The sequence below is a fragment of the Tiliqua scincoides genome, chromosome 13, assembly GCF_035046505.1.
Source record: "Tiliqua scincoides isolate rTilSci1 chromosome 13, rTilSci1.hap2, whole genome shotgun sequence".
Classification (NCBI taxonomy): Eukaryota; Metazoa; Chordata; class Lepidosauria; order Squamata; family Scincidae; genus Tiliqua; species Tiliqua scincoides.
In genome coordinates, this window is record NC_089833.1 from 3,380,762 (window position 1) to 3,398,853 (window position 18,092).

The 18,092-nt window shown below is 49.3% G+C and overlaps 1 protein-coding gene across 1 annotated transcript in view; it reads left to right on the plus strand.

Moving 5' to 3' along the window:
- The window catches only part of HS3ST6 (heparan sulfate-glucosamine 3-sulfotransferase 6), a 76,872-nt gene extending 61,845 nt beyond the window's left edge, over positions 1-15,027 (plus strand). Inside the window, exon 2 of the mRNA XM_066640804.1 lies at positions 14,409-15,027. Within this exon, the coding sequence (XP_066496901.1) occupies positions 14,409-15,027 (619 nt within the window). The remainder of the gene's footprint in view (positions 1-14,408) is intronic.
- The last annotated feature ends 3,065 nt before the right edge of the window (positions 15,028-18,092 follow it).

Here is an 18,092-nt window from a genome sequence, read left to right on the forward strand (position 1 = left end):
ATTGGCTACACAGTCAGTTTGCAGAATGTAAAAGGGTCTTCAGGAAGGGCTCTTTCCAAGGACTCCTTCGAAGAATTAAGAAATATGTAGCTACCCATGGGAACTGTGACTTGTATGCCTTTGACTGCCCACGAACAGCTGCAAGTGGCTTTCCTCGGGAGTATCTCTGACATTCAGATTTTACTTTTTGGAAACTCTGACACAACTGGGAACTCCCATGGCCTCATCCTGTACCCCCTGTGCCAGTGAAGCATGCACTCCACTGGCACATACTGTCACAAATGTGCCATAAAGCACATTGAGACAGTGAGACGGTTAGAAGGCCTGTGCCCTCCCATCAGCACTAATGCAGGGAGCAGTGCATGCCAGACATGGTAAATTCTGTGCTGAGCAGCACAGGGGTGGGGAAGGCGGCAATGGGGTGAGGGTGGGCAGATCGGGCTCAGGTGGGGGTGGGTTTGACAGCAGTGACACACGCTGTATCCTCTGCCCCTTTCAGGACCTGATACACTGAAACAGAGCAATGAGAATTTGTGCCAGTGATTTAGCAAGCACAGGTTCGAATTGCCCCATTATGGGTGATGGGGCTTTCTCCAGGGCGCTCCAGCATGCAAAATTCCCCTGCAGGATTCAGTACAAGCTGCATCAGTGCAGGGGGCTTTGGATAGGGTTGGGCTGCCCATGTACAAACTGGATGCTCACTGAAACCTTTCACACCTGCAGTGATGCCGACGGGCTGGGACCAGAAGGCCCCTGGATGTCGGGACGATGGGCAACAGGTGCAGTTGCTCTCCTCTTCCATATTCTGGCTGGGCACACAAGAGCCAAATCTGAGGGTCAGGCTGCACTCACGTGGAGGCCTCAGTGGCATCGTTAGGGAGGTGCGGGGGTGCAGTCCGCACTGGGTGACACGCACTGGGGGGTGACCAGCACTGGGGGTGACACATCGTGGTGGTTAGGAGTAACCCCATCATATTATATACCGTTGGATGTGGAATTTCCAGCAGAATGCAATGCAAAAAGCCAGAGTGAAATGTCTCATTTCTTTCAAAAGTTATGGCCAAAAAACAGGAGAACAAAAAATGCATGAATCTCTATGGAAATTGAAAGTGAGTCGTATCGTGTGTTTACTCGTGAGTAGGCAAACTTGCCTTAGTCCATCGGAAAGGGCAGGCTGAGAGGAATCCAATGACACTGGAATAGTCCTGCTCCAATGAATGCAGCCCCCAAAAACACCTCAGAAGGAAGTCCCTCCCTCCAAGCAGATGAATGTATTGAGCCCTATGGAAAGCAAAACTAAGCCTCACGGTCACATTTACTTGCGAGTAAGCAAGCATGCCTTGGCTGGTGTGGAAGATCAGGTGAAAGAGAGTGCAAGACTACCAGAATGGTCCTGATCCTATGCACCTGAAGCTAACAAGTGCTCCAGAAGGCAGCCCCCCCCCCCACTAAAAAGGATCAAAACGAGGCTTCAGCTGATAAGGTGAACTTTTTTGAGACTTGCAAATTTAGGTGGATCCTGACAGTGATCTGGTTTAAACAGAAGTTCTTAAATTGAACTGGGCACTGGGTAGGGCTGAAAATCTTACTGGTTTTTTTTTTGGGGGGGGGGAGGTTTATTGCAGGCAGGCTACAGAGGAAATTCACTTGGTGGAACAGGGCTGGTTTCTGCTTATTTAATTATTTGTTTTACTTTACTTATTTATACTTATTTATTTTAATTTGCCCGATGATGCCACTTCCACCATGACATCACTTTTGGTGGGTCTTGGACAGCTTGTCATTCTAAAAAGTGGGTCCCAATGCTAAAAGTTTGAGAACTGCTGCAATAAGGTGTTAGTACGTTGACACCCTGGGGTGGGTGTGACACCATTAGTGACCAAAATTACTAAAATAACTAAAATAACAGTTTGTAGGAATAATACCATAATACCATCATGTTATATATCAAACAATTCGCAATTTCATGCAGATTGTGTTCTATCTTTTTTCTATCAAAAGGTACAGCCAAAAAACCAGTGGGGGTGGAGTGATGGTACATCACCACACCCACCACCTGGGGTATTGCCCCGCCCACTGCATGGGGGGTGGCACACTGTGATCCCGCACTGGGTGACGCGAACCCTAGTGACGCCACTGGGAGGCCTGACAAATACTTGCAAGGTTTGACTTCCATGCAGAAATAGCTATTTGGGCTACAATCCTATCCACACTTTCCTGGGAGGAAGCCCCAATGAGTATAACGGAACTTTCTTCTGAGTAGTCATGCACAGGATTGTGCTCTAATCCTATCCAACTTTCCAGCACCCGTGCAGCCGCAATGCAACCCTGAGGTAAGGGAAGAAACGTTCCTTTACCTTGAGGAGGCGTCTGTGACTCAGTGGCTGACAAAAGCCCCAGGTGTGGAGTCTCATTTGATGGGACTAAAGCCCCAGGTGTGGAGTCTCACGCACCTTTATGACCCCTCAGAAACCTCTCTTGGTGGATTACAAATGTTTTCCCCAAAACCATGTAGCTTGGTAAATATGTCTGTACTTCTGCCTTTATGCTCCTTGTTTTACTTGAAAGCAAATTGGACGCAAGGACAGCGTGGCTTAAGAGGTGCACCTTTTTGCAACAGTGTTGGGACAAAAGGCATGTTCTGGGCTGGCAAAGGCCTGGTTGTTTTGAGTCCTTGATTCATTGTCTCTTTTCCTGTTGTCCGAAACTTGCTGCTTTGTGTGTTATCTGCCAGGATCAATTGTTGCCCCTGTAGGTGGCCAGGGTGGTTTGTGTTTTCTTTTATTTCAAGTGGATTATATTATCTCAGTGGGGGCACTGAGAGAGCAGGAGGAGGAGGCCTGTTTATCTTCCATAATTACGGGTGCTCCCGGAGAGTCATTAGATGTCATTACAAACGGCCCTCTTGCATCTCCACTGTAATGAGGAGACCTGATGTGAAATCAATCCGGCCTCATAATGAACCTGCACCTCTGGCTTCTCCAGAACCACATTCTCTGATGGGTCTTCAGAAATGGAATTTGGGGCCCTCGCGACAGGGCTGCCATTCCCCTTCCAGCCCCGCAGCATCAGATGAGGACTTGGCAGGACACTGTCCAGACCGAGCTGATGAAAAGGATTAATTTTAATGAGAAACGGCCTCAAGAGCATTTGATGAGGCTGGACCTTGTGGCTGGGAAGAAACGGACTCCCACAGATGGATGGTTCAGATTTGGTGATTTCACTTGTTGGAAAACTAGATGAAACTTGGAGGGTACAGCTAAGCGATGGGAGACATAGAAGTGATGAACATAGACATAGAAGCGATGTTACCATAGAACAGTGGTTCTAAAAATTTATCTGGGTCACAGCACCTCCCCAGCCTCTTCTTCCCAGCTCAGCCAGGTGCCAATATCTTGGATCTCACAAAATCTTGCAAGATCCAAGATGGCAGCACCCAAATTAGATGAGAACCAAGATGGCAGCATCCAAATCTCATGAAATTTGAGCACCGGCATCTTGGATTTGATGAGATCCAAGATGATGGTACCTGGTGGAGCAGGTAGGAGGGGCCACTGGGGTTATCCCAGTGCACCTTTGTGCGTGTGCCACAACACCTGAAGGTGTCGCAATGCACACTTTGGAAACCCCTACCTTGGAAGAAAAAGCAAATCACTGGCTCCTCCAGCTAAGAGGGGTCACGGATAGCAGGGCACACACCTCAGATGCTGGAGGTCTGGTGCCAGCTAGGGGAGACAATATTCAGCAACATGTGCCCATGTCATGACCCAAGACAAGGGAGCCGCATTTGTTGGGAAGACCCATGTGGTTCAGGAGAATAAATGTACAGGGAGCTTTAGAAGGGGTGCAGCCGTTTTTCATGCTCTCCCACCTGCGCAGTGGCTCATGTGCAGGTCTAATCTACCTCGGCACAGTTCCCAGCCTTCTGTACATGTGGGTTGGGATGCTTGGGAACATGCACATGTTTCAATTCCAGAGTAATTGGTGCACGTGGTTGTAGTGGTTTTCATGCTCATTGGACGTTTGGGGAACATCACTCCCCCTGCCAAGCAAGGTACAGAAGACGGTGACCAAAATGATGACTGGGCTGAGGCACCTCCACTATGAGGAACGGCTGCAGCATTTGGGGCCGGTAGTGGATCCAGGGAGTTCTGTAAATGCTCCACCAGGAACTACAGCCCACCCCCTTTTCTCCGGCCTCCTCTCATTTCCTGAAATCTAAATTATCCCGCCCTTTCCCTCAACGGCTTTCTCTTCTACCTGCAGGCGACGCTTAGCATTCCAGCGACATTCTCTTAAGGTCAATACAAATTAACGGGAAATTTAATTAAAGTTTCCTGCGCTTTTGCTGAAAGTGGTGTCTAATGGGTGGCTGGCGCATCACCCCCTGCCCCAACTCGAGCTGGGAGGGGATTGTCGATAATTAACAGAGGTAATTTCAGGCACAGAATTAGGAAGTTAATGAAAATGCAGGAGAAGTGGCCTGATCTTCTCAGTCTTCTAAGTGATCTTCAAAGTTGCTGGCAGTCTGGAGGGGGCAACAAAGCCTCTTGCGGTTCAAGTCCTTACAGAGAGAGGATCAGGGTCTGGTCTGAGCACTGGGCCTTGCTTGGAAGGACCCTTCAGCAGTGGGTTCTCTTGTGAGTTGCTTCCAAGATCAGACTGCAGCCCACTGATGGAATAGCTTCTTTTGATTGGAGAAGGTCCCAGGTTCAGCCCCTGGAAACAATTCTAGGTAGGACTAAGAAAAACCCCTGAGTCTGACACCACGAAGAGCAGCTGCCAATAAGTTATTATTGGATCAGTGGATCTTCTCCACCTGCAGGTTCAGAATCCATAGATTTGACTTGCTGCAGACTCTGTACCTGTAGGTGGAGGACCTCACCAACCTCCCGGATGTGACCGGAAGTGCCTTCTGGTTGTGTCCAGGTGTTCTGAGGTGCAGAGAGGTTGTGCATGGCCTCAGCATGCCTCAGAATGCATCTCAGAGCCTTCCAGTTATACGAGAAACCAGAAGCTTGTCTCAGAAGCCTCTGAGATGTGTTCTGAGGTGCACAGAGTACGTATGCAGACTCCATGTGCAACCTTCCCATGCCTCAGAACACCTCCAGAACACCTCCAGGATGCCTTAGACATCCTCTAAGGGACCCCTCCCCCCGTTATCCACAAGTTTGGTATTCACAGGTGGTCCAGGAACAGAACGTTTGCAGATACTGAGGTCCCACCTGTGCTAAGATCGTTTATCTACCACTTTGAAACAAAAAAAATTTCCTAAAGTTGTTCAGCTAGCAATGTCAATAAATAGCATCCTGTTCCCAAAGACAGAAAAGGAGGCAAGTGAAAAGAGGTAAATCTCCAACTGTGGCGCGGGCACGTCTCCATCTCTGAATGCACTAACAGGTTTGATCTAGTTACTGCCCGCTTCTCATTCAGTAGATGGCAAAGGAGCTTACAGGGTTCTGCCAACCAGAAAACAAAACCACTGGTGTGGGAAGGAGTCATCGTGTGGATGCCTCCCACTTGCTTTCCAGCATTTCTAAAGGCCAATCCTAAGGGTGCCTTCTGCTGGCGGAAATAGTGCTCTATCCGCAGAAGGCCCTCTGCGGGCCCTGCAGACACAGCAAAAACACCCACAACGGGGTCACCAGCACAAATGGCTGGTGCCCTTGTGGACGCACCACCAGAGCACCCAGTCACTGCCAGAGCACCCAGTCACTGCCAGAGGAGGTACATTGGCGACGGGGGTGGGCAGTGGGTGGAGAGGGGGAATAATGGGTCATTTCAAGGCACAGGTAAGCACAGGTAAGGAGAAAATATATATTGCCTCTCATAGGCCCCCGTAACCATCACTATAGCATGACATGCTTGCCTCCATAGTGCAGCCGCACGCTTCAGCGAGGCAGGGGATGGGACTGGGCAATTGTATGACTTCTGAAAGACACAACAGCTTTTACCAGGAACCAGGAATCTGTGGAACTCTTTGCCACAGGATGTGGTGATGGCATTGGGCCTAGACGCATTTAAAAGGGGATTGGACAAATTTCTGGAGGAAAAGTCCATCACGAGTTACAAGCCATGATGTGTATGTGCAACCTCCTGATTTTAGAAATGGGCTATGCCAGATGCAAGGGAGGGCACCAGGATGAGGTCTCTTGTTATCTGGTGTGCTCCCTGGGGCATTTGGTGGGCCACTGTGAGATACAGGAAGCTGGACTAGATGGGCCTATGGCCTGATCCAGTGGGGCTGTTCTTATGTTCTTAACTACAATTCCCAGGAAGCCTTGCAGGTCTCTTGTTATCTGGTGTGCTCCCTGGGGCATTTGGTGGGCCACTGTGAGATACAGGAAGCTGGACTAGATGGGCCTATGGCCTGATCCAGTGGGGCTGCTCTTATGTTCTTAATACTCCACATCAAGTCTGAATGAGCCTTCTTTGTCCAAAAAAGAAAATAAAAGGAAAATGTCACTTTTCGACAACTTGGCTGGAGAAAAAAAAATTCAGACGCCAAGAGGAGTTCCCAGCCAAACTCCTACTTATTACTGAATCTTCAGAGTGTTTCTCCTCAGTTTATTCAAAGCCAGAAAGTCATGGCATATAAAATAAATCTGAAGTGGCTGTGTTTTATTGGGGGGGTGGATCAGGCCAAATGTTACAGTCCTCCATTTCTGAATGAATGAATGCTGTTGTGTGTTTGGAGATAGGCTGAAAGGGTTTTGCTGTCTGGTTTAATATCCAGTATCTCAGATGACATCAGGGCTTCCTTTTTTTCTACTCAGTAATGAACATTTTAGTGCACATTAAGCAGAATGATTGACTTCATTCCTAAGCCTGCGTTTGCTGAGCAACGTATATAATTTTTTTTTTTTTTTTGCATGGGGCTCCTGCACACATGGAAAGAATCATTTCCTAGTCCCAAGAATACCCCCAATGAGAAACCCAGGAAAGCATTTGGAAAGGCCACAAATTCTTCAACAAGTCAGCATACAGTAGCTGTGCATTTTATAACATATAAAATATTGTTGGCATCCTTCAGTCTCGGAAGACTATGGTGTCACGCTCTGAATGGTGGTTTTGGAACAGAGTGTCCTCTCCAGTGCGTGAAGCCTGGGTAAAGTAGGTATGGAGGATAGGCTGTTACCCATGCAGCAAATCCCCCCTCTCCACGTCACTGAAATGGTCCAATGGAAAGGCAGAGGCCAATACAGTTGGTTCCAGCAGCGTCGCAGGAGTTGCCAGAACGTGACTGTGTTCAGCCACGAACTGCCTCAGGGACTCCGGCTCCGGATTTTGCCTCGAGGTTGACTCCTGAAGCCTTTTCCTTAACTGGATGTAGCCACAAGGCAGTGGAGGTTTAGGATCAGAGTTTTCCTTCTCTCAGATGAGCTGCCTTCCCAGGCTGACGAGTCCCATCTACCCGGTGGCTGTTTAGTCGCCTCTTACGACAAGTACAGCCAAACTGAGGGCCTAGCATAAAATATATACTATATAAAATATAGGGCAACACTGGAGGGTGAGGATGTTCCATTGTTCCTAGAGGTTGAGGGACCCGTCCAACAGAGAACTACAAATGGTTCAGTCACCTGCAGAACACTGAGGGTGGGTTCATGCATGTGTGTCCTTCCCTTGAGCTTTAATTGTTTGGTTAACTCTTCACTTGATGACTTAGCCTCTTGATCCTGCACTGTAGATCCTTAGGGTTAGCTGCCTACCTAAGACCTATGTAAGAGCTGCCCATATAAGATCTACATAAGATCATCAGGGATGATCAGGATGTTCAGGCCAAAGGCCCATCTAGCCCAGTATCTTGTCTCAGACAGTGGCTAACCTTCTGAGAAGCTAGCAAACAGGAGATAGAAACATATCCCAGACCTGCCACAGTTTCCCTGCAATGCAGAAGCAGACTGGAGATAGCATGCAGTCATCAGGACTAGCAGTCTAAGCTTGAGATTCTGTGGCTCAATGTGGTCCTTCCAGATTCTTCCATGCAGTGTGCGCATTGAGTCAGCCCAATCAGAACAAACATTTCTCTTCAACAAATGCTCAGTGTGAAATTGCAGGCCCTTGGCCTGATCCAACAGGGCTCTTCTGATGTCCTCATGTTCTAATTGGCATAAATCCGGAGAGAATTTTGTTTTGTGCCGGACGCTTTGCTTGGCACACCCATCTGAGTGGCAGCTGCTCTCATCTGTGTGAGCAGGAGGCAAGATCCAGAGGGCTGAGAAACAAAACTCTTTCACCCAGGCCGAGTCCCTGGATGGCTCGTGGACACCCAGCTGGTCACTTGCAGGCGCACACACCCTTTTGCGTGCTGGATTTTCTCTCCCAGCTCACGATGAAGGCAGTTTCTGCCATCAAAGAGCTACAAGAAAGCACTGATTAATTATGTGTGCATCTTGACCTCCATGGGAGGTGCTCGGAGGCTTGCATCGGGTTCTCCCATTTGACGGTGCTGTGGTCCAGCTAGAAATGGAAGAGTCAGTGCTCCTTCCCATGACATAGATTTCACCTGTGGAATTCTCACCACGCCATACAATGACAATCATTGCCTTAGGCCCAGACTTAACACTTCTGGAATCCTGTATGTTCGTTTGCTTTTTATGGCTTAATCTTAAAGAGGGCTACTACCGGTGGAACACTGGCATGCACTATTGCAAAAGCACCGTAAAGCACTTTGCGACAACCCTAGGCATGCTGGCGGGAGTCCAGAGCCTCCTGATGGCTCCCCTCTTTGTTTTGGAATTCTAGGAGTCCAAGAGGAGGAGAAACAGAAATAGTGGCTGGCATGCCACTCAGTAAGGAAGCAGTGTCCAAATCTCACGAGATTTCATGAGATTCAAGATGGCCGTGCCCAAATCTTGCAAGATCCAAGATGGCAGTGCCCAGGGGAGAGGTCTGAGGGGCCACAGGAGACATCCCATAGTGTCCTCCCCATGAGTGTGCAGCAATGCCGTAAGGCATTGTGATGCACATTTTAGAAACCCCAGGCTTAGGTTATCCCTTACCAGGGGGTACAGAGCCCCTAAATATTCAGGGGCTCTTCAGTATCCAATCAAGCTCCTTGCCTGCATTGAAAACCAAACCAAACCTATGGACTACTGGGCACTTTGAATCATGGAAACAGACCAGGTTTTCAACAGAAGAGTCGACAAGGGAACGTGAAGGATTCGGGCCTCACTCCAGCTTCATCTGCTTTTTGGCTTCCACCCAGTGCCACTGGCAGCAGCAAGATGCATCCTCTTGTTGGCTTCTTTAGCAGCCGAACATTGATTAAGCAGTAAACAGGGAGTGATTTATCCATCCATCACTAAGACGACAGGCGCTCTGGAGAAACCCCTGAGCGGTTACACAACTCGCATCTCGCTCAATGAAGACCCCAAAGCCATTGAATGCTCAGTAAATTTTTATTGGCACGACAATAAGGTGATGATTGGAGAGGCTTGGCCGCCTGAGCTGAGATGCCGTCCAGCCTGGGCATGCTTAAGAGGGCTCCCCGTGCTGGAATGCTTGGCGGGAGGGGGGTGGAAGGCCAGCTGGATGTTGCATCCACTGGCTGCAAAAGGGAGGCTGGAACATGCCTAAATTTGAACCTTGACTCAGGGTTCTATCCAACTTTCCAGCGCTGATGCAGCCACAATGCGGCCACGAGGTAAGGGAACAAACGTTCCGTTTGTGGAGGCCTCCATGACTGCCCCCCTTGGATGCAGTGCACCCCCCCATTGGCACAATTGCATCAGTGCTGGAAAGTTGGATAGGATTGGGGCCTCAGTCATTGAAAAAGGAACACCACCAGGCTCTTCCCTTCCTTCTGCGAATGTTTCTTTCAAACAGCATTGATGCCCCTGAGAAATTCGCTCTCGGGGCTGAACTGCACATGACACTGAAGGCCAGCCAGAGCCTGAGGTGGTTGCATCACTCTGATGCCCTCGCATGTTGCGTTGGTGGGTTCCCACATGCACTGCCTCTTCCCACTCACTGCTAATTGTACAAACAGTCAGTGAAGCCAGAAGGAGAAGAGAACTTGTGTGGAGGGCAGTGAAGCCACTCTAGGCATTTCCATTCCACTATCCTCCATACATTTCTCCTTCTCTTTCCCAGCTCTACAGGTCTTATTTACCCAGGGAGAGGTGCATGGAAGAGGAAGCTAGAAGGTGGAGGAAGGCAGCATGGAGCCAGGCCAAGAGAGGAAGGTGACTTGCATGCCCAGGGGGGTCAAGAGAGCAAATGCTTGTTCTCTTGGCCCCACAGCACTTTTGCTGTCTTGACCGGCCTGCAAAGAAAGTCAGCAGGATGTGGTAGGTGGGTGTGAAATGGTGAGCAGGGATGAAGTGCAATATGGGGCACCCCCCGAGTCCAGTGCCTCCCACCGCCTGAGATTGTTGCTGCCCCCTATTGCACGAGCAGACCAGCCATTAAGAACATGAAAACATAAGAGAGCCCCAAAAGGACATCTAGTTCAGCTTCCTGTATCTCACTGTCCCACCAGATGCCTTGGGGAGTACACAAGACAACAAGAGACTTGCATCCTTGTGCCCTCCTTTGCATTCTGGCATTGATGACATTAGAGCAGGGGTGTCCAAAGTTTTTGGCAGGAGGGCCACATCATCTCTCTGACACTGCGTTGGGGGCCGGGGGGGGAAGAATTAATTTACATTTAAAATTTGCATAAGTTTACATAAATGAATATATTAAAGATGAACTTATATGAATGAATGAATGAAGGTCTTGCTATAGATCAAGACCTATAAAAGGCCTTGTACAAAGCAAGGCCGGCCTTTCCTTTGCTGCCACTGCTGCATCACAGATGTAAAACAGCAAGCAGTGGAGGGAGCCCTCATCCCACAGCTCATGCAAGATGTCAAACAGTTGCTCTCATGCTGAGAGCAGTTGGGCCAAGTCGAACAGTGTGGGCTCCAACAAATCTCCGGAGGGCCAGAGGCTCATTGGAGACTGGGGGCTCCCTGAGGGCCGCATTGAGAGGCCTCGAGGGCTGCAAGTGGCCCCAGGGCCAGTGTTTGGGCACCCCTGCATTACAGCAGCAGTTCCCAAACTGTGGGTCTGTGGTCCGCCAGTGGTCAAAACCCAATTTTGGGCTGGTCGTGAAAACTGACAAGGCAGATTGGGCTATGTGCATCAAGGGTTAAACAACCTGCTATGGGGCGGGAGGAGTACTGCTTCCTGTCACCATGATAGCGACAGAAGCATGAGCTGCTGGTAAAGTGAAACTTTTTTTAGGTGTGTCCTGATGCTAAAAGGTTTGAGAACCACTACATTAGAGTTTTGTTGTGGGCAGCCCAACCCTATCCAGCACTGGTGGGCCACACCAGTGGGCCACACGGCCCACGCCGTATCCAGCACTGAAACTGAGCAGGCTTGAGGTCTCCTCAGGGTAAAGGAACATTTGATCCCTTCCCCCATGTTGAGCCTGCTAAATGGGGCAACTCGAATCTGCACCACCTCAATAGTTGGCACAGGTTCAAGAAGCCCTAGTAGGGCTTCCAGGCCTGGAGCATCCCCACCCCCCTTCTGGGTCTGAACCACCCCCCTCCTCACCCTCCCTGCCTCCATTCCACCCTCACCGACATCACCACCTGGCACAGGACGTACCTGCTGCAGGTCCGGATCCAGCACCAGCGGGACGGCGCAGGTCTTCCCACATACATGCCTTACTCATACGTTGTCGCAAATGTGCTTTACAGCATATTTTTAATGGCTAGCACCAGCATAGCAGTCACGGCACCAGTGCTAGCCCAGATTAGGCTGTGAGATTTCCAGTATATTCTTCAAAAAGCCATTATGAGAAGTGGAGACAGAGGAGCGTTTGCCCTTCCCCCCATCCAGATCCCCTCCCTGGAGCTGTTAAGCAGCAGACACAAATTGTAAAGCAAAAAAAAAAATAATACAAATAATCTGAAACATTTCACACATAGTCACTCCTTCCTTCCACCCCCCTCCCCCCAAGCATTCCTTAATTGTTGACATCTGATCGTCATTAAAATAATTGATAGCAAACTGCCTGGTTCGCCTTTATGCTCTGCTTTTGAATGGTGTTGCTTCTTGAAGACTGGCTGGAATGAGCTCGTGGCCATCTCTGCCTTCCCCCCCTCCCCCAGGAATGTCCTGTGACCAAAGCCCAGATCTGAAAACACACAGTGTGAATGTTCGACATGTGGAACCTGTGGGCATGGGGTGTGAGTGTGGGGAGAAGAAAGAAGCATTATGACATTCTAAAGGAATCTGAAAGTAGATGAAGGATAGGATACTCGATGGACATGAGATGAGAGAGATGTGACCCATCTCATCCTTCCTCCTAGGACCCACACAGTGGGGAAGCCGATGTAGCTGTGATCAGCCATGCTTCAATCACTTCCTGGTTGGATTATTGCCATGTGCTCTATGTGCTCTACGATGCCATGTGCCCTACTGAAAATTGACAGCTGGCTCAGAATGCTGCAGCCTGCCTGTGGGTGGGGGGCCTCCAGGTTGCCGCATGTGACTCTGGCATGACCCAGCGCATAAGAATCTGATCAGAAAGAATGTAGGCCAGGGATGTGAAGGGACCATGGGTGGAGGAGATGGACAGCTGAAGAGTTGGAGACCCTGGAGAGAGAGGAGACATCGTGCAGTTTGGAAACTGCATGTTTCCAAACCCAGTTGCAAGTGTCTACTCATGCCCACAGCACAGGAGCATGAAGGACTGTGGCTGGCTAGAGGAGGAAAGTGGACCAGCAAAGAAGCTTTAGAGGTTAGAGAGCCCCATGGAACCAAGGGGAGTGGGGGCTCAGAGAATGAGGGGGGTGGGTGGTGAATTTCACAGGGTGTACAGAGACCTTTCCAATTGCCCCTGTCTACTTTTGTTGGTTGAAAATGGTACATGGACATGTTGGTGGCTGACGAACCAACACTGTGCTAGGAAGGACATATCTGTGTGGTACTTCCTGTTGACCAACCTGTGCTTGATGGTGCTGCACTCACTGGAGCTGTTTCCATCTTGGCAAATGCTTCTCAGCAAGTCCCCTTTCCCCCAAAGACAGTTTAGCTAAGAGCCGCAAAGTGACATCATAGCTTGGAGACGTCATATGAGGACTGAAGAGTCCTTGTCTTAATGTGCAAAGTGCATTCTACAGAGAACCGTAATTGGTTAGCAAAATGGCCACCGTCGGCCAACCACCCATCTAGAAAGGTGATTTGGTTTCGTGACATTGGATCTGGATATGGCATGAAGTCATCTTCTGGTCTGCTCTGCGCATGGCACCCAGTTGTGCGGCTGGCTTCTAAACTCCTATGTGTAGGTTAAATGTGTTTTGTGAAATGCAACCACGTGCAAAAGCAGAACCGTTCTTGATGAAGATCTATCCTAATGATATCTAAAGTTCAATCAATGCATAGCTTGTCCATTGGTACAAAAATATTCCATGTGCTGTGGGAACATAAAGCCCCTCTTATCTTTGGGATGACTGGGAGGGACTGGGGAGAAGGACAACATCCTTAACTGGATACTTCGTAATTACATTATCATAGCCATTTTGTTCAAGGAAAATTCAAAGATAATTTGGGGGCTCCTCCCTTCCATCTGAGTAATTACAAGGGTAGTCACTGAGTCTTTGCTAAGCTAACGGGCAGCCCAATCCCATCTTGCAGTGGAGCAGGCAGGCCAACTGGCTTGCATCATGTCCAGCACAGGGTTGGAGGTGGCTAGAGCGCAGTTTGGAGTAACCCCATGGGGCTATTTGGATTTTACACCAGCTAAATCGCTGGTGCAGATCCGAGTAGCCTGGTGTAATGCAGGGCTGCCCAGGAGGGGGGTTAGAATTTGGTCTAAGTGCCGGAGGCCAGCCCCACCCCTCTCCTGAGCCTGGTCCCCCCAGCTGTCTGCCCCCACCCCCGTGCTGACCACACCCAGCTGGTGTAAACTTACCAGCCTGGGACCTGGATTTGGCATGAGGAGGCTGGTAGTCATGAATGTGCTTTATGGCATGTTCATGACACTCCCAGACCAATGGAAGAGACTTGGACTGGCCGAAAGCAGAGTTTGGATTGTGCTCTAAGACTACAATCCTACAAGACTACAAGACTACAATCCTAAATAGTATTTACTTCTGAGTTAGCATGGGTAGGATTGTGCTATAAGGCTGCAATACACACTTACCTGGGAGTAACTCCGAACATGTGCTTGTTGGATGTCTCTGACATGTCAGGGCCCTTCAGAGCTCCTTTGGAGTCCTTCCTGATCCATGGTTGATGACAGAGTAAGGGGGGAGGGAGTGGGATCGGCCTCACATGGGGGGAGAGACACATTGAGACTCTAGACTCACCACCTCAATTGGTGGTCTTCTGAGAGCTGACAGACCTCAAGGGGGTGAAACAGTCGAAGCTGGGTGGTTTCTTATCTATGTCTTTCCTCTTCACAGAAACCTGATGCCACGGACTTTAGAGGGACAGATCACTATGGAGAAAACACCTAGTTACTTTGTGACCAAGGAAGCACCTCGGCGTGTTTACAACATGTCCAGAGACACCAAGCTGATCGTCGTAGTCCGCAACCCCGTGACACGGGCCATTTCCGACTACACACAGACTCTTTCCAAGAGCCCCAGCATCCCGAGCTTCCAGGCCTTGGCCTTCAAGAACCTGAGCACGGGCCTCATTGACACCAGCTGGAGTGCTGTGAGGATTGGCATTTATGCCAAACACCTGGACAACTGGCTCCGCTATTTCCCTTTGTCAAAATTTCTCTTCGTCAGTGGAGAGAGGCTTGTGAGTGACCCGGCGGGGGAGATGGGCCGCGTCCAAGACTTTTTGGGTCTCAAACGGGTGGTGACGGACAAACACTTCTACTTCAACGAGACCAAGGGGTTCCCTTGCCTGAAGAAGCCCGAAGGGAGCAGCAGACCGCGGTGTTTGGGGAAGTCCAAAGGGCGGCCGCATCCCAAAATTGACCCAGAGGTCATCCAACGCCTCCAGGAGTTTTACAGACCTTTCAACATGAAGTTCTATCAGATGACAGGGCAGGACTTTGGGTGGGATTGATTGAGGGACTTCTTCGTACTAGGAGATCGAAACTGCTATGGGGTGAAGGGGGGGCAGTTGGCTCCGTTAGCAACCCTCCAAAACATCCTCCCTTCCCCCCAGCAGCCTGTGGAGGGCTGCAAAATCCACAGTTTGAGGGCAGGGACTTCTGGGATGCATCTCGAAGGGTCACATCTTTTTAATTTATATCAGCTCTTCCTAGTAAGAGAGAAATGTAAACTCAACAAGTAGAAGATATTTAAAGGTGGTTTCTTGGTTTGATTTTGTTTTTAAGCCCCCAAATCAGCAAAACAAGAGCAGACATTCTGCTTTGACATTCTTTTGGAGAAGCCTTGCTCATTTAGATGAAAAGTGAAAATTGTTGAATTAGTGCATGCATGAGAGAGAGAGAGAGAGAGAGAGAGAGAGAGAGAGAGTGAATGAATGAATGAATGAATGAATGCACAGATGTATTTAGTTTCAAAGGATACAGTCCATTAAGATATTCGCTGGCAGACGCCCCATTGATTCTGATTGGTGCAACGAGCCCTGAGACTTAGAGACAAGGTGGGCTATCGATCAGAAGCATTCATCTAACTGAACTGAACGCGGCACTTACTGATTGAGTTCCTGAGTCTGAAAATTTCACAGTGCGTTGATTTGGCAAACGGTCGTTGTTCTGGAAGCAACAGATGGGGGGGGGGATTTCTCCCTGTGCCAATTCTGAGAATATTCCAGCGTGCACAGAAGTCAGGCTGCAAGTTCAGACCCACCTGTGATGCATATATAAGCATGAGCTGCGTGGCCAGTGTTGCACGCCTGGTGTGTGTCTGTTGTGTAGTGGGACAAGCAATTCTCTGTCTGCACAATCTTTCTATATGATTAAAGAATGCTGGATGAGTGCAATCTTTTAAGGCCTGCCCAGGGTTTCAGAATTGTTTAGTGATTCCTGCTGCCATAGTCATTGAGTTGATAAAATCAGGGCTGTGTGTATTTTGTGGTTCTGTGCGGGGGGGGGGGGGGGGAAACTGCAGAACTGAGATTGACTGCAAAATTTGGCTTCCTGAGCATCTCAGGGTTTAGAAAACAAAACACAGCACCACCAAGTTTTGGGCCTGTTCAGAAGCGAAATGCCTGGTGGGATCTCAGAAGCCAGAAGGGTGCCCAAAGAGGTTTCCCAATGGGGGTGGGTTTCAGCACCCTGCATGCTTACTTTGCCCTTCACGGCACCTGCAGAGGCAGAATAAATAAAGCAAAATGAGAGCAATTGGCACCAGCATTATCACTAACAGGTTTAGCCCATGAGAAGGGGGTGCATAGGGTAAATTATACCCAGGCCCAATGTCAAGAAGCGAGCCCGGGAGCCAAAGGAGGGGAGCCAGAAATTTCCTGGGATCTGACATTTTCTGATCTCACCAGGGCCCATGAGATGCACCCCGTGTAGGGGGTGCATCGTACCTGGGCCTGGGGTCAAATGGGGGCCCGAGAGCCAAAGGACGGTCGCCGAAAATTTCCTGGGATCTTGAAACTGTTTGCATCTATTGTGTGAAGACCTGCAGTCACATTTTGTGTCAGCCTACCTAGTTTTATATATTGTGATTCGTAGAAATGATGACCCAACAATCATATGAAATTATGATCCATTGGAGAAGGGAAGGGCCCGAAAGAAACTTTGTACCCCCTGATAAAATTCCTCTCAGAGGCCCTGCTGACAGGTGCAAATGTTTTTTTTCAGTACAAACTAAGCACAGCCCTGAAATCCAGAACCACTTGTAGCTGTGGTGCATGCAAGGACTCCAGCGCATATAATTCAATGGCGCATGGAGCAAGCCCTGCCATTGACAGGAATGGGGAAACTCCTGCTTGTGACTGATGGTGGGCGTTTGGGACAGGAGGGGCAATATGTCAAGCAATATGTTGGTTTTCATCTGACTGGCCCTGAGAGCCTGCAGCCCACGATAACAGCCGAGAGCAAACCTTTTCGGAGAAGAGGAGGAGGTTGTGATGTTGTTTCTATGCTAGAGCTGGCAGATGCTAACCCATCTTTTTTTCCTGGCTTTTCCAAATGTTTCTGCGAGAATTCCTAGCAGCTAATAAAAGGAAAATAACAAAAGTCCAGGATGGCGTCCAGGTTTGTTGTCATTGCTTTCCTTGCTCAAAGGCAGGCATTTTCGCACATGCACCGTGCTAAATGATGGTTTGAGACGGATGCTCCCCCAGGGATTGTATCGGTGACACTGCAGTTTTGTGGCCTAATTCCCTGGAGGAAAATCCTGTGAAGTTATGCATGTTTAAGTTCTCCCAACAAGAGGCTTATCAGGGCTTTGTTTTCTCAACCCCTTCACGGGGTGGTAATTTTGTACAGGTGATGCTTGAAGGACCCCTTAAGCCCTCTTGGAGAGGGGGGTACATTTCAGCCTCTTCAGAGGGCTTGTTAATCTGTTGACTGAAAAATCAAAAGGGGCAGTGACATGGGGAACAGGCAGCTCCAACTCAGTCCTCCCCAGCTTGCCTGGTTTCCTGTTCAAAGGCTTGAAAGTTTTGTTTTCCCCGCAACACCTACACACCCACACTTGCAATATGCAGCCAATGGGTCAAATGGGAAAGCAACTCCTATGCATACTTCCCTGGGAGAAGTCTAAAAGAACGCAGTAGGACTTACTCTAGAAGAGAGATATCTGGGGTTGTGCTAGGCATAAGGTATGCATCAGATTTCTGTACATCTAAGAGCCCCAGTCCAAATCACCCATAAATTTTCCCATCTTGGTGTCCCGCAGCTCAGGGTGGTGTTTATTTATATGACATATATTTTAATCCCATCTTTCCCCCACTGGATGCTCATCTCAGCCCAAGAAAACAACACACCCTGGCAGCACATGGTTCGTCTTCCTCTGCCACAGCCCCAGTCAGAATCAGCTCCATGTACCCAGCTGCCTTTACATGCAGGGGGGTGTTCCAATCACACATCACCGGCCCATCCCATGAGGTGGCCATGGGGTCCATGGGGAAAATATCCCCTCCCATGCGGCACAGATGAAAACAGGACTGCAGGTACACATACCTTGCAAGATCCTATTCCCACACCA